The 17442-nt window shown below is 37.8% G+C and overlaps 1 protein-coding gene across 5 annotated transcripts in view; it reads left to right on the top strand.

Moving 5' to 3' along the window:
- dpy (fibrillin-like protein dumpy) overlaps positions 1 to 17442 on the top strand; it is a 385379-nt gene that overhangs the window by 87478 nt on the left and 280459 nt on the right. For all 5 annotated transcript variants that reach the window (XM_087351382.1, XM_087351381.1, XM_087351380.1 and 2 more), the window contains exon 3: positions 5306 to 5501. In XM_087351382.1, the coding sequence (XP_087207508.1) occupies positions 5306 to 5501 (196 nt within the window). The remainder of the gene's footprint in view (positions 1 to 5305; positions 5502 to 17442) is intronic.

The raw sequence follows: 17442 nt of genomic DNA, 5'->3' as shown, positions 1-17442 counted from the left end.
CTGCTTTGTCGAGAAGACTGTTTAAATATCGGATTGTGATTGTAATCGGAAGATGATAACGATGAACATAGCAGAAGGAAACACAGGGACAGAGTGACAGGGTAAATTACATGTGGCAGACTACAATATTAAAACCCAGTCTGATAGTCTGATAGTACATCTGAACTTTCTGACGCCAGATGGCAGTATTTACAAGTTCTGCTAAATATAGGGAGCTTTTAGATGTACTACTATTATGAATAACAAAAAACAATTATTTAAGTGTACTACGTGATATTTTTAATTGTTCTATACTGGAAAGGACTGGATAGGATAAGGGAGGAAATATGGAAGGATATAATGATATTCTGCCACGGTGGTCTAGCGGTTAGAACGCTGGCCTTGTAATCCTGGGGTCTCGGGTTCGATTCCCGGCGGTGCCCGAATTTATAACTTGTGTTGGGCAAGGCCGTGGTCTAGGCAACACGGAGTTTTCCTCCGGGGACTTCCCCGGTTTCTCCGTGGCATCCCAACAATTACTCCATTCACACACAGAAGAAGGCAATGGCAAACCACTTCTGGATCATCTGCCAAGAACGTATATAAACAGGTCCCAGTCCGAGAGAAGGATGGAAGGATCCTGTTCATATGGACCTGTCGTCAGACAGAACACTACAAATAAAAATAAATAATGATATTAGCCGGCCGCAGTGGCCACGCGGTCTGAGGCATGGACCTCTTGCGCCTGGCCGCTGGGACCGTGGGTTCGAGTCCCACTCAAGGCTTGGATGCTTGTCCGTGTCTTTCTGTGTTTGTATAGGTAGAGGCCTTGCGTCGGGCTGATCACTCATCCAAGGAGTCCTACCATTGTCCAAAACAGATCAAAAGATGAATAAATAAACCTCGACACCTACGGGTAAAAGAGGATAAAGTTAAAGAAAGAAAAAAAGAATAAAAATATTAAAGGGCTAAATGAAGAAGATGGACAAAGGGCCAAGATACAAAAGAAATCGTTCACCGTTTAATTTCAACCGACCTATTCTACCAGTAGTAATTACGAAAGGAAGTACCGTAATGCACAGACAATACGAAACCTTCACTGTCCACTGATGCTGAGTCATAATGAAGAACCTTTACCTTCCTGTCCGTAACGCTTCGTAAATCCTGTAATGACCAAAGTCTCTTATACTCGAGGACGGGAGGAAGGGCATCTTTTCTATATGAAATCCCAGGATATTTCCTATGTCTGAATTCCTATATATGAACATCACGTGTACCGTTACGTAGCAATGGTGTATTTCATATCTAAGCGACGTAATTTTTAATTGATGTTTTAAGCGTGAAGTTGGACGAGGCGTATAAAGTTTACCTTCAAATTGATACAAAGAAGAAACTACTCCATCCCCACGTAGGCCTACTCACCGGACGTGGGGATATGGTATGCAAAGTGAGCACGAATCATGAACCATGGAAAAGAAGTAAAGTTATTAAAATTTTATCTGCAATTAAAATACTTTATTAACATTTAACTGTTGTAATTTTAATATAATTTAATGCTGTACACTGTGTGTCTGTTGGGGATATGATGGCTTGCTTGGTTAATTTGTAGGTATTAATAAGTTTGAAGTTATTTTAAATAATTTGGCTGATAAGTTGTGTTACTCTGTTGAAGATTATCATGAGTTTATTTTCAGTATGCTACGTGGGTAGCTTACTGTAAGGTGTCTTGAACGTTTCTTCCAGACCTTATCATGCATCTTTTGTGTAATCAGTAATACACCTGGTATTGTAACAGGGGACCACAAGACAGAAAACACATCTTCCTATGTTGCTCAAAAATAGTAATTATAATAAAACGTGTAATTTTGTAACACGAGTTTCAGTTATTTTCCTGGAACGGCTTCTTGAGTTCTAACGAGGGACACGACTAGCGCATGGACGTGTTCATTCAGTAATTACATATTCATGTAACGTTGTGTGTCCCCGTTGCATTTGAAAGACACGCCGGGAAATGGCTGAATGGGAGGAGAGGCACGTGTGTTGACTGTCTGCAGGGAGTGTCTGCCAAGCCACTTCTCGTCCTCTCTCTGAGACTCTCTAGAAAGCAGTTTCTGGTTTGGTGGGATGGGTACTCTGTGAAGTTAACGAACAAGAAAGAAAATGTTAGCGAGCCAACTTCATGTGCAGTTAATGTTAAAAGTAACACAGTTAACATTTTAAACACACGTTAATTGGAGTATTAGCTACCAAATCAATTGAGTAAAAAATTCTCTTAGCATTGTCCTTGAATTTTGAGGGAAGGAAGAAGGGGTGTTGAAATCCTAGATTTTACTCAGAACGTCATTGAGAAGGATTTACAAACCAATAAACTCACTTTTTACTTTGTCGCTCTACAACTTGTAACTTACATCAACGGAACTGTCGTTTTGTAAAACGATTTGTTTTAAAACACAGGTGTGTAGAATTATAGTACTCTACTGTGAAAAAAGTTAAAGTAAAACTGTCCCACTATACGCCATGTAGGCGCTTGGGGGAAAGGATATTTAGCTCCTACTCATTCTTCACCTCAACACTAGATGGGGGTGAGTGGTCAGCTCACTCCTCGGTCGCTCTTTTTGTCCCCCGGGAAAGGACCCCTTTACCCATTGGATGGGAGGGTGTGTGGGCCCCAGAACCGGTCTGGACGTAGAGGTTAAAGGAAAAATACTCTACCTCCGTTGGAAATCGAACCCCGAGTAAACAGATTTTCCAGTTTCGTTGTTTTATGTCTCATCAGTATCGACATTTATTTATTTAAGTTACGAATCTCACTTTCACGAGAGAACATTTGGCTAAAATATAATTTCCCCAAGCATCTTGTTGAATATTTACTGCACTGAAAAATTTCCACCTGAAATTCATAGATCGTAGTAATTTGTACAGTACGTATTACATTTCAGTTAATTTTGTTTGTACGGAAATAGAGTTCTTGTCTGATAAATTCGAACCCAAGTTAAATTTTACCCGCAAGGTTTGTGTTTTATATTTAATCGAAATACAATCTATACTTTTACAGAAAAAGCACATGGGAGGACAGAAATATGTGACATGACTTGAAGGTTATTTTACGCACTTTGTGCATAACCAAATAATAGTTTTTATGTTTGTTTAGATCATTGATAATTTTTAATCATATGCCAACATAGCTATATTGACGCACATCTTAAACTGTATTTTATGTTATAAACTTTGTTTACCTAACATGCTTGGATAGTTCAATCATTATACTGACTGGCTGTGGGCTCGTTTCGATTCCCAGCGGGGGCAGAATCTTCTCTCGTCCAGACCAACTTTGGGGTCCACCCAGTCTATGTCTAATGAACACTGGTGGTAAAGTTGACGAAAACTGAAGCTCATAGCTCATATTTATTTAGACAGAGGTTAAGAATGCGTGAGCTGTAAATCCACTATCCTAATCGTTCTCAACAAGGGAAATGATCTAGCTTCGTTATCTGTCTTTTTATATTTTTTAAAGTTTTACAATTATATTAGTGTTCCCTAGGTGGATTATTTGTTTTTATTTATATTCCTTCATTTTTTGCTCTGTGTTAATATTGTTTCTATTTTGGGTTTGCCTGTACTTGGCAGTTATATTTAATACTGTATATTTATAAGTTTAGTTAATCCGTTTGTGTAATATTATCCATTATTATTTCACTATTATTGTATATATTATCAGTGTTTGCCTGTTATTGGCTTCTTGCTGTTGGCAAACACGTAAATAAATTAATTGAATTGAAATTAATTGAATTGAATTGAATTGAATTTATGTTATGGTGTTTTAATTCAGCACAGACCAGCTTTATATTTTCATTTATCCAACTTCTAGATGATATATTTGAAGGCGAAAAGGTGTCTGGGATTCAAATTTTGTTTCATACACGATCAGTTATGTTATGTGTAGTACATAATCATGACTGTGAAACTAACGCACAGACAATGTACTGTACAGAGAATGTACTGTTGATTTTTCTGTCTTTGTTAATTGAATCTGTTTGACAATGTTCATTTTAACTTTTTGTCGCCTATAACGCAGTATAACACAGTAAAATGAAATATATCATGCCGACCTTAACGTACTGAATTTTTTTTGAGTGAAGTACAGTAGAATAAAGGAAGGATAGAGGGAAATAATGAAGGAAGAAAGATGTTAGGATTTAATTAATTTAAATAATGTAGCAGAGGGTTAATATAGAGACAAATGATCACATGTATTCACCGGTGTTTTTGTCACTGACATGCTCTATGTTTTGGTCGATAAGTTAGGCTTTTATATCGCCTAACATACTGATCAAAAATAGACGTGTTGTTATGATTAGTGTGGAGAGAACCTCAGAGCGAAAGAGAAATTTACTTGTTGGTTGAAGCTTAACCATTCTCTGTAAAACGTAAGAGTTTTTCCGTTGAAGGAACCAAATCGATCTATTTTATAAAACTCGTCTTATAAGAAGCTTGTAACTGATTCTTCGAGTATTTCAGAGCATAATACATTAGAGTAGCGCGCCCATAGCATTAAACTCTACGTACATTAACAACTTTCTTGTCTCACTGAAACTAGTTTAATACCGTTTCATTTGTGATATAAACTGCGTGTTTCCACACTCAGTCTTTAAGAATAATGAACAAGACTTTATTATAAACACAGGCCATTAAACAAGCATCGCATTAAATTTCTTTGTATTAAACTTTAACTTTGCATGTTTCGTCGTTTGTAGGCCATCTTCACGCGGAACAACGTATAATGTATGATAAACATAGAGACGAAAACCTTGTATTGAAATTGTATGTTGGATAAAAGAGCAAACCGCAAACTGTAAGCGAAATATATTATAAAATATTAAAAACACCAGTGTTGCAATACAATATAAACATTTTTCTACAATTCAGAGATCCAAAATATCAGAATCAGTAGGAAATTATAACCAAAAATGACTTGAAGTGTAGATTTTAAGCATATTGTAGGCCAGGGTGAAAATATAATATTATGAGTGTACTGATAATGAACATGACACAAACTGGAAACATACTATATCCAAAAACCTGAAGGTAACAGCAAATAGAAGAAAACTCAAAAAGCCTTTAAAAATATCACAAGTAAAGGGTCGTCGCATGAATTAAAATAAGGACCGAAACATATAGGAAAAAGAAAGCATTTTACAGTAAAGATAATATTCTGTACAACACTAAACTAGAATGAATAAAACATTATAATAAGTCGTAATATTAGTTTCTGTTTCGTGTGAATGTATTATTGATGATTTTAACTCATATTTCTTATTGCTTACAGGTACTTTCAATCGGTGGAGTAGGATTTGGAATTAAACGCGAAATATTCTTTTTAAATTTGGAAGACGGTTATTTCGGATGCCAAGTAAACGAATCAACAGATGTTCTACAACTGTATGAATTATCTAAATTATGTGACGGAACGTCGAATTGCTTCATGGGTTCGGACGAGTTGCGGAAGGAACTCAAATGCACTGGTGAGTAGAAGTGGCATGCAGTAATTAGCTGTTTTATGCTATAATTAGTTTGGCTTATTATTGTGATGAGTCTGTGTGTATGGAATAGTTTTCTAATGCAATACCCTCATTACTCAGCAGTAAAGTACAGGAGTAAAGTTGCGCCTGTGGAATATTCCATGAGGGTGTGAATGTTCATATGGAGGTAGATCTCCACGCTTTATAGACCTCATCAATATCTGGAGGTCTCTGTTTAGACCAGTTAGTTTATTTTAAATCTGAAGGTTTGTGAAGGTGGTGTATTGATAAAACAACGAATTTTATAGACATTATCCATCATCTTGATTTCTGATGACAAACACGACGTTTCGGAGACTGGAATCTGTCGTCAGGTAAGAACATACTTCGTTGGTCTCAGTCGATAGAGCTAGGTCCTATCTCCGAAATGACTTTTTTAATCAAGAAGATGGATAATGTCCAGAAAGTTCTTTGGTTTACCAACATATATTGTTTTGTTATTCCACTCATTTTTTGCCTACAGATCACTAAATCTTTAACTTGACGTGCTACAGTTTAGATAAATTCTGAGCAAGATCCCTGCTCCATAAAATTTAAAATGAAAACACTATAAGAATAACTAACAATCACGTCACTTCAACCTGAAGACGAAGGCGATGTATTCCTCCGAAACATTGACAAACCCTACCATTCAAAAGAACACACGGCGTCATAAAGCAGAAAATCGCGCCATTTACACCGCCGTGAGAACTATAAATGTAAGATAATTCCATGGAAAAAGCGTCTTTCTCGAAAATCTAAGTCACATAGTAGTTTATAAGAAATATAAAACAAAGAGTGTCCCTTAAAAGTTAAATGTGACGCTAATGATTTTGAGGAAGAAATGGGTAATAAATAGCAGCATACAGTATTTCGTGTTGGCTGGTTTAGAATGCCTCACGAGCGGTGTAGAATAGCAATAAATGTGGGATAGCAAGAATCGAATGTCAGAAATAGCGTTACTGAGAAATATAATATAGAATGCAATGTAAAGGAGAGTAAGAGTTGTTTTAAGGACATTGTAGTAGGGTAGAGCGCCTTGTATAAATAGTCCGACTTAAGCCCGGTCTACACGTAACGTCTTATCGTACGTTTTATTTGATCAGTTAAGACGTATCAGTCAAAATGTTACGTATGGATAGAGAAACGGACGTTTTGCCTGAACTGAATGAAGACGGACGTTTCTCAGAAAACGGATCGGTTAGAGCATTGTTTTCCGGTAAAACGTCAGTCTTTGTAGCTTCTACCTGTCGCTAGAAATCTTAGAGTAGCAGTCAGTCTCTCATGGGGTGTGATAGCCCTTCTCATGGTAGTATCCTTTTTTTGTATTTCTGGAGTTACTAACGATAGTAATTTCAAATAAGTGTACGTATCCACTCATAAATAATTACGCCAATCTTCAGGTTCATGACGTAATTCCCGAAGCAAATTTACATGAGAGAATCTGCCCCTCTTTAGCAACCATCCTCTAGACCACCGTGAGCGACGAACAACTTTCTTTCTTTTCAATTTCACGAGACACAATGAAATAATTGCTACAAGTAGTACTTCATCCATGGTATCTATGAAACTGAGCAGAAAACGGTAGCTAAAACGTAAATAGTGTGGACATGGGATTTTAGTCAGTTTTACCTGACCATCTTAACTGATGAAACAAAACGTACGATGAGACGTTACGTGTAGACCGGGCTTTACAGTGACTACTGTTACGCCTAGCAGTTTAAACCAGGCATGGGTGCATTATTCTTATTTGAAGCAATGCTTATATTCTGTTCATAATGTTTCTATGACAACGAAATGTGCAAGATAGTCTGAACAGGAATTGTGTTTTTTATACTTGCATATCACCATTTAGGATTAACCTACGGCCTCGATATATAAATGGCTTAGGGATGTATGACATCATTGCTGCTTGGTTTACATTAGGTTAAATTAATGCAGACTGGGAAGTATTTACAATACAATTATAATCACACATGTTGGCTAACCAGTTGCTGAGGTTATTGAGAAACGCGTTAATTTCCTAAATGTATTAATTATTTTTATTATATGCATACAATCATTAGAAGCTGCAAATTTATAGCTTCTGTTTTAAGCGACGAAAGGATAGCACAGAAACTTTGCAATATTTAAATTAACATAATGTTAGTGTCTACTTTTCCCGCTGTATGATACCTGCTTTATAGATTCTTAAAGATGGCGTGATGTAAATCAGCCATCTTTGTAAAAGAAGTGTACAGGAAGGAAAGTACTTTAATGGCAATTGTTAAATTTAGCAATTGGAATTTTAAAGGTTAAGGTAAATATCCCAGTTAATGTTTTATGTTTCTAAAATTCTTGAACAGAGACTGGTCTGTAGAACTGACACAGCTTCTACGCTCTCGACATGTGTTTAATCCGAATTTTGGTCCAGAGTCTGGCTGTAAATTTTAAAATGTCTTCTGAGCTTTCTCTATACCTGTAAGTAATTTCTAAGAAATAAGCCACAATCGCATTCTTCCCAACTTTTCACCTCCCATAATTGAATAAATATATCGAACAAAGTCTGCCTTGAGAATCTAATCCTTTCAAGGACCCGAAGGTTCATAACTATATTCACCAGAGCAATCAAGTTCGCACCCTCTCATATCTCCTTAAAGTCCATTTTAATATTGTTCTACCATCTACGCCGAGGTCTTCCACCAAGTGGCCTCCTTGCATACTTTCAGTCTAAAAATGTGTGCAAATTTCTTTTATCTCTAGGCTATATGCCCCACCCATCTCATTCTACATGATTTGATCTTCCTAATCATATTTGGCAGAGAGTTGGTCACTTGCCACTACATCCCTCTTAGGTCTACATATTATCCTCAGCTCAATATCTTGAATACTCTCAATCTATCATATTCACTCGTTGTGAGAAACTAAGATTCACACTCATATAAAATAACAGGCAATTTGAGATTTTTGTATATTTAATCTCTACGTTTATAGACAGGAGACGGGATTTATGGCCTTTACAATTGGCCTATTTGAGGAATTTTAGCCCAAACAGTACACGCCACTTAATTAAAGAATCTATAGTCCACAAGCTTACGATATAAATATTACACTAAATAATATCTGACCTGCACTTTAAGTGCTGCGAAGTTACAGGAGCAACATACAGTCATTCCACCCATACAAGGTGCGATCGGAAAGTTTCTAGACTGCGCCTATAAAAACCCGTACACTTATCTCAGGTATTAAATTCATCCATTACCCTCGAAGTAGTTCCCCTGGGAGTGAACACAACGATACCAGCGCCGCTGCCAAGCCTGGAAGCATCCCTGGAAATCTTTCTTTGTCAGCCTGTCAAGCACCATCTGCGATTCTGCCTGAATCTCTTCTATCGTCTCAAATCTCCTTCCCTTTAGCTGAATTTTCATCTTTGGGAAGAGGAAGAAGTCACACGGCGAATAAGGAGGGTGCGGGATAACGGCCATGGTGTTTGAGGCCAAAAACGGCCGAACTTTGAGGGCGGTGTGCGCTGGCGCGTTGTCATGATGCGTCGCACGTGGAGTTCTTCCTTTAGAATCAGCTGACAGGTCCTATAGCCTATCCCAACAATGTCGCACAAGTCGTTGATGGTACGACGTCGATCTTCGTGAATGGCCTGCCGAATCTTCGTAACATTTTCGGGCGTTGTGCTCGAAGATGGTCGTCCAGAACGCTCGTCATCATCGACAGAGGTTCGGCCATTTTTAAAACGTGAATGCCACACAAAAGTTTGTGCACGACCCATTGCGGACTCCCCAAATGCTTGTTTTAGCATTTCATAGGTTTCCGTAGCCGTTTTGGCGAGTCTTTGGCAAAATTTGATGCACACGCCATTCCGAAATCGCAGGAGGGTCGGTGTAATGCACTACCAAAACGCCCGTAACTAAGAAACAAATGCTAATTCGATAATGCCGGCTGGCACACTGATTCACTATGAATGTAGGCCGCACCCCCTAAAGTCAGAAGCTCGTACTACATCCGGTTCGCCCACTATTGACACAGTCTTGAAACTTTCCGATCGCACCTCGTATGCTATCAGTATATTTAGTGCTCTGTTCTTTTATTTCTATTGGCTTTCTGCGTAATTTTAAAAATATTATTTATTCGTGTAATTTAAAACTATGAGATTAGTTACTAATTAAGTTTGTATTTTAATTGATTTTCTTTTTAACCACATAATCGTAAGACTGTTTATAAGCACTTCTTTTCTGAATTATCGAACAACTTAGAAACTGAATGCCATTATTGTGTGTTTTGTTTTCAAAATTCTGTATTACGTATTGTTGTATTAAAATTCAAATCACATTTTTAATTTTTTATATATATGTTTTTACTAATATTTACGGTAAAAATTGGCATTAAGAGATGACGCTGTCGAAACAGTGAACTGCTTTTCGACCAGGTTTACTTCCTGTTAGACGTGTCACGGGATACTGCAAACAAGCTTCCAGAATTTACGGAGCGGTTTCTCAAGATATGTTAACTCTCTTGTTCTTAAATGGATATTCTTTCAGCATCTTTCTACAAGTTCATACAGCGTATGTAACCAACCTTTAGTACAATGTGTAATAAATAACCAGGAACCAGCGTACTTATAAAGTACCCACTGGTAACAGCAAATCCATTTTTGTATATTATCGTAACCATTGAAATCACGAAGTTAACCGAGTAGTCAAATAATTCGACTGTACATTTCTCTTGAAGCGCCGATAAATAAAACATAGGTAAACACATGTATTGTGACAAATCACTGACTAAACATGAATGCGGTGCGTGGCATTTAAATTTAGTAATCTGAGTTACATTATTAATCGGTCGTTTTGTTCTGCTGCGCTGATAATGCACTCTTTGTCGTAACTTAGTCTCTGTTCCACAAAGAGAAGGGAGCAAAATCTTACAACAGATCAAACACGTTACAGAAATCAGCATCTGGTGATTCTTTTTTTAGTTCATGTAGACTTATCACTTTGACACTATATAATCAATGCTGTGTACAAACGTCGTTGTATGAACCGAGAAACAACCTGTGAAGTCACCTTATGGTGCGGATTCATATAGTATACGTTTTCAAAATCAGCATTTTTTAGTTTTCATTACATTATTTTCGCATTATGGCTTCGAAATTCTATCTTGTCCTTCAGTGGAAAGACGATAAGGCGCTAAAGGGTTTGTTAAGAGAACACCGATAGGGTAAACTGTATGGAATATTATTAATACGGTTCTAGATATGAATTGTACGCCTAATTTATTTTATATTATTCCTTTTGTGGGAAACATGGCAATAATTATACGTTTTAAAACAATAACGGGTTTTCAGTAAACATTATATAAATATTATGTCACTAGAGGTCATATAACTTTTTGAACTTTATGATAGTGACACTAGTGCCACTTAATTTAAGATACTTAAACTTGTTGTGGTGGTTGTTCTTAATAACATGCAACTTCTGTTAAGATTTTTTGTACAATCTACAAGGATAAGATGGCAGTCGCGCGAAATCTAAATTTAGCTCTCTGCTTGATTGTGTAAACGAACAATTTGTTTAACTTGTTAAAGGTAAAAGAAAAACCAAATTAAAAACGAACTGCGTAAGTCGGGATTCGAACTATGGTAGTTAAATGTGAAACATGCGAGAAGTACTGTATGACTTCGTAGAAATGCAGTTGAACAGCTGTTTGTCCACACAAACAGATACATTTATTTGCGATGGGAAAGTAATTAAAGGAAAACGCCAGTCTGCCAAACCAGTCTATAAATTCTGTGCTTGCATAACTGTATGGAGACGACAAATATAATGCGGATTGGAAATAAAGAACGTGTTGAGAAGGAGAGTGAATAACGGTATAGTCTCATTCAGTTTCACTCTTAAGGTTCGTGTACCGAAGGCCACATCTAAAGTTGACAGCACAATAACAAAGTGAAGTGATCTGATGAGTAAATGTCGTAGTACCCCGAAGTTCCTTCGAAATCTAATCCACTTTGTGGTATTAAATAAGGCAGCTTCACATTCTGTAGGTCCCAGCTTCGGATCTGGACACGGAGATCGGATATTCTGACTAACATTTATCGTAGTTTTCCTCATACCCTGGAGACAAATGACTGGGCAATAGATTAAATTAGGCGACGACCGCTTTCAGTCATTCAATTTAGAATTTATTAATCGTCCTGTCATTCGACGATATACGAGGTGCGACCCAAAAGTTCACCCACCCTGAAGATTTCCGTCTTCTGGGTTGTTACGCTGTTTCCTTCACCCACCCTATTCACTTACCCTCGCCCCCCTGCGACTTTTTCCTGTTCCACAAAATGAAATTTCGTTTGAAAGGCCGTCGTTTTGACACAAGTGAGGAGATCCTGGCAGAATCGCAGGAGGTGCTTAAAACACTCACACTTGAAGACTTCCAGGGATGCACGGAATCATGGAAAAAATCTGGGATCGCTGTATCCATGCCCAAGGGGACTACGTCGAAGGAGACGGCGGAAAGTAGGAGTTACGATCAGAATTTTTTTATGGGCAAATTCCCTGAACTTTTGGGTAGCATCTTGTATAGTCTGACCTACTGATTGTGTCGTTAAATAAACCACAAATACATTAAATAAATACACAACTCATTATTATTTTATATATAATTTTTTACTATAGTACATCTGTAATTGGGACGTTATTAATAAACCAAAAATTTATAAAAAAAAACAGATTGAGAAATCCTGCTTTACAGCTATGTTTAGTAATCACCAATATGTTAGAAATTAATTGCACAGAAATCGATAGTGAGAAGAGACATTTAAATCCAGCTATGTCCTGTCTGTCCACCTGAAAGGTTGGCTAAATTGTAATAAAGCGAAATAAAATAATTGGTGTATCCGTGCGGGAATTTCGGTACAAACCTTTAAACAGGCCACAACTAAGTACCTACTCACTGCTCATGAACCTATTCGAGACATTATTCGTCACTGTATAACCCACGAATTACCCATATATCAGATTACGATAAACGTAACTAGCCAGGAAAAAATTATAAAGGAAAGTCCAAGGATAAGAGAAAAACTTTACTCTTGACCCGACCACACCCGACAACGAAATGAACGCTGCAGTATCCGGCCAGAGATGCAGCGTCTTGACAAACTTTCGTGGCCATGCTAGACCCTTGCGTAGTCTGTTGTTTGTTATACCGCGTGTATTTAGTCATACAGGTTAGAAACCGCTTATTTGGCAAACCAAATCACGTACCACAATGTTGCTCCGTGTAGGGCGCCGAGTCACTGTTACACGATGCTAGAAACAGGTTTCAGTTTGTAACTTCACTTCGTATAGAAACATATGGTTCATGTAACACACAATACACGATCTATCATGGTCAGCAAAACTGAAGCCTCATATTACGAGCGTAAACCTAGATCTTCAACTCCCGTTTACATGGCTGTGGATCACGGATATTATATTTTCTAGTGACATCAGCATTTCAGATATATTGAGATTAAGCTACAGTTGAAACGGTTTTACGTTGGCATTATATTCTAATTAACTGTTATTAACAAAGAGTAAGGTAAATTTACTTGCACAACATTGTCTGAACCTCTCTACAATTGATTAGGATACTGCATCTTTAATGATCACGGATTTGCTTGTCTGGTGTTTATTTGACGATACTGTCAGTACCTCAGACTGCGTAGTATCAAATGTTGTGATGATTAATTTATGATATTAACCATTCACAGCGACTAATATGAATAAAATCTCTTTGGGCTATCATTCGTGTTAGATGGTCAAAAATCGATGTACGTAGATTTTTAACCAAATGGCACAGCTAATAGCTCGAGAATACTCTATCAATATGATGATTAGACATTATAAATAATTAGTTGGAAAAGTTATAGAAGGAAGAAGAAATAGACCAATTTAAACTACTGTCCCATAATTTGCCTACAGCAGTCGAGGATAACCACAAAAACATCAGAGAAAATAACCATGAAGATAATCGTAACTTCCTGCTTAGATTATCCACGCTCTGCTTCATATAAATTAAGCCTAAATACGAGGAGTCATTAGCTCGGTGGTATTCTAGCCTACACCCTATCGTTGTTCACATCGGTAAAACCGTTCTCATCATTACGAATTGTAAGTTTAAGATTAAATTAATGGTTTTCGCATATCAGATGCCAGATTAGGTCACGCAATTGGGTTTTACTGTAGGCTATGAATTATGATGTCAGAACAAGACAGTTAATTTTATATAAAGTGGAACTTAGACTGCAGTTTCAGAGCACATATGAGTGTGTGAACTACTATGGATCGGCAACCGAATGTTCAAAATTCGGTCATCGAAAAACAAAAACGACTAATGCTACCTCTTAAAAGCAGACACACACACAATTTATATATAAAAAAGTTTTGTTGGACCGTGCGTGTTAAATGCCCACATGCTAGTGAAGATACTAAAGTTGTGCGGATCAGTTTAAATGGATACTGTATGCTATAGTAATCAGCAGTTAAAGCTTAGCATTTTTGCGTAAAGTATGCTTGTGAGTGAACTTACTTATTCATTGCCTTATTCGCATCAAAAACAACAATTTTCAATAATTCCAAATTTACAAATACCAAGTGACCACATTTATTATTAGCTAAGTAGAAAAATACGAGATTAAGGAACACATCATACTATTTTATTTTAATAACTGTCAGAATCTAAATGTATTAAAGAGAAGCTGACCGTCACGTATTGAAATATCCTCTGTTTTGCTTATCATATAATGAAGGGAGGAAAGAAAAAGTAGTGCTTTATTATATAGTACAATAAATTATGAAACACGTTGAGCATTATTTTTTTAAATATTATGTCATTTCACACCGTGTGGTTTATAATATAAATAATAAAATTATTTGTATTTTTTTATATCGTATGCTGTGGAACGCAATTAGATTTCTGCATGATTAGAATGTTTTACTACTGTATATTTAATACCATTTTAAATATAAGTTTGAAAACATAATCTTTAATTATAATACAGATAAACCATATGCGTGATTCTTTATAAGACGTCTGACGTTAATTATTGCAAACAAAGAAATTGTTGCCAGAGGCGGCAGGTGAAAGGCACGCACTGAAAGGTGAAGGTTTATTAATTTTTTGTGTCTGTCATCTGTCTCATGTCTGCTGTCGGTGAATTTTAAACTCCTGTTTTTAAATGAAACAGCCTAATTCTTAAAATCTAGCCTAGAATTCATTGCAATGTGTAACTGCAGTCTCTCTCCTCGATCCGTCGCCCTCTTACGGGATGTTGAAGTTTGTGTTATAGTTGTTCCCCACGTTTATCTGTTTTGGACCAGATTAATCTCTGCCTTCAGCCCTAATCCTATTATGGGTTTCACCTAGTCGATCCAAAGGGTGGGAAATATGTCTCTTGGTCGACTTCCGTTCATTTTTCCTTTAATTACCGGTTTCTCCACAGCATTTGTTTGCCTAGCTATGTGTCCGAAGTATTTTAAGTAGGACAATCTGATTCTGGAGGAAAGACGTGTTGTGTTTAGGGCATTTTAATATTATTCGGTACACCCACATTTCGAAGGCATAACTGCAATCTGCGTTACAGTGAATCTGTACTAAAATACGTAATCCTTCCCTTGTTCTTATAGAATCTAATGTAAATGTATAGTTAAGTTTGTGTCGTTATGGTGCAATATTCTTCCTGGAGTATGACCTGAAAAATTAAAACGTTTTTCCATAGATTCAGTGGTAATGAGGATATGACTTAATGAAGGTTGACGACTGTGATTTAGCCCTTAACCTAGTCACTTACTAACTCAAATCTTTTGTAAGTTTCCGGATGTTAATGGAAATAACTGGACCTGCGGAGCCACCAGGGTTCTTGTAATTTAACAGATTCGTATCTTTTCTGAATATTTTTTGAGAAACAACTATTGCGTTTTTTGGGGAAACAGCACATCGAAAAATGTTCCCACAAATAAAGCAAAGTAGGCAATAAACAAATGAAAATGTGTGTAACGAAGACTCGTAAATCAAGGCACCTGTATCTGTTATGCTAAATATATAAACCTCCGATCGTGTATCAAGCAATTCTGTATAGTATGCTGCTGTGTCTTTGCTCCTTTACAAATGCTATAAGCTACTATTGCCACCATGTGCCGAGCCGTTAGGCTTTCAATCTAGTCTAATTTAAATATGTGACATATTTTAAAATAGGTCTAATCATAAACGAAATTGTATTAGAAGTTTACAATAATGTTAACAATGAAGATTGTTGAGTGTGATTGTTCTCGTTAAATAAACTACAAATTTATGCCATTAATTTGTAATGAAGTAGATTCAACAATTTTAAGCAACAAAACGCGCATTGTACACCACACGAAACCTCCAGAACTCTATCGATTTATAAAACTAGGTCTATGTCCCACTTATTAAATTGCTCGGCGTTTCTCTAGATTAAAGAGGAATAGTGACGGAGTGGTTAAGAATATTGTCATGAATGCGTGTTAGATTGGTGACGATGTTTCAGAAATTGGTAGCTGATGCCGATATGTGATTAACTCCAAACTCCTGTGATTTTAATCGCGGAAATATAACGAACGAATAACCAGATGCGAACGACTCGGTATTCCTAGTGGTTTCACTAGTCAAGCCACATTCATCCATTCAGTTAATGCAGGCTAACAGTTTGTATAGTCGCTTCTTCTTCGATAGGATTTGAGGTTTCCACGGCGGTGAGTCCGAAGATGGCTGTCTTATGGGTTAATTAAATTAAATTAAATCCGTGGCGTAACAGCTCCAGAGAGCCAAAGCCGACTAGCTTGACTGCTGGTCTCACGTTCACATGCCTAAGCTGAGGTGAACGATCATCCAACCAGATATAGAGTGACGTGTGGTCAGCACGACGAACCCCCAGCCATTGCTAGCTTTCCTGACAGGATTACGCTACTCATTGTAGCTCCCCAATTTCCTCACGATGCTGGGTTGGCACCGATCCCATACACTGGTCGAAAGCTCATGAGAAAATTTCTTCTCCCCCGAGACTCGAACCAGCGCGCATTCCGTATCGTCGGTCCGAAGCATGATGCCTCAGACCGCGCGGCTACGGCGCGGGACTCTTATGGGTTACAGAGCCGTATAATCTAGTAGAAGTTTACCAATGTCACGCATTTACCTGGTGTTGGAGGCAGCAAGGACTTCTGAAACGTTGGTAAACTTCTATCAGATTACGCAGCGCTACAACCCAGAAGACAGCCATCTCCTACTTCAGTGTACTAGATGAATGAGCCTGTTTACTTGCGCCGTGTATTTTCATTAATGTGTAACCTAGTGGGGTCACAGTGACGGCGCGGTCTGAAGCGTGGGCCTTGTGCCGTTTGGTCACTGGGACCGTGGGTTCGAATCCAACTCAAGCCATGGATATTTTGTCCGCGTTTTTCTGTGTTGTGCTGTCCTGTGTACAGGTAGAAGTCTTGCGACGGGCCGATCCCTCGTCCAAGGAGTCCTACAGAATGTCCATAGATCAAACCAACTAAAAGTTTGAACCCGCGGTGCTCAGGCACTTGAAGAACGGGTCGTCAAAGTGTGTGTGTGTGTGTGTGTGTGTGTGTGTGTGTGTAAAACCTAGCATAGTAAGGACCATATTAATTACGAGTTCTTTGCGCGGGGGTGAAGAACAAGGTGATAAGCACTGCGCGCGCACCTTCACGGTTTTTCTACCCGGCTGTTCCGTGCACCAATCAGGCCGTGCCGAGTGCAACTATCTACACCATTACAGGAGCCAGCAAGCAAGTAATCTGGTCCCTACTGTAGATACATTGGTTTCATGAGTCTGGTCACTTCACAGGGAATATAACAGTGACTGAGCCTGTTCATAACCACAGGCAACCGGTTTGGATCT

The sequence above is a fragment of the Zootermopsis nevadensis genome, unplaced genomic scaffold, assembly GCF_977971745.1.
Source record: "Zootermopsis nevadensis isolate Lab colony 2312 unplaced genomic scaffold, Znev_1.0 Znev_ptg000019l, whole genome shotgun sequence".
In the NCBI taxonomy this organism is placed as follows: domain Eukaryota; kingdom Metazoa; phylum Arthropoda; class Insecta; order Blattodea; family Termopsidae; genus Zootermopsis; species Zootermopsis nevadensis.
Note: the sequence above shows the minus strand (reverse complement) of the source record. Positions and strands in the feature narration are given on the sequence as shown.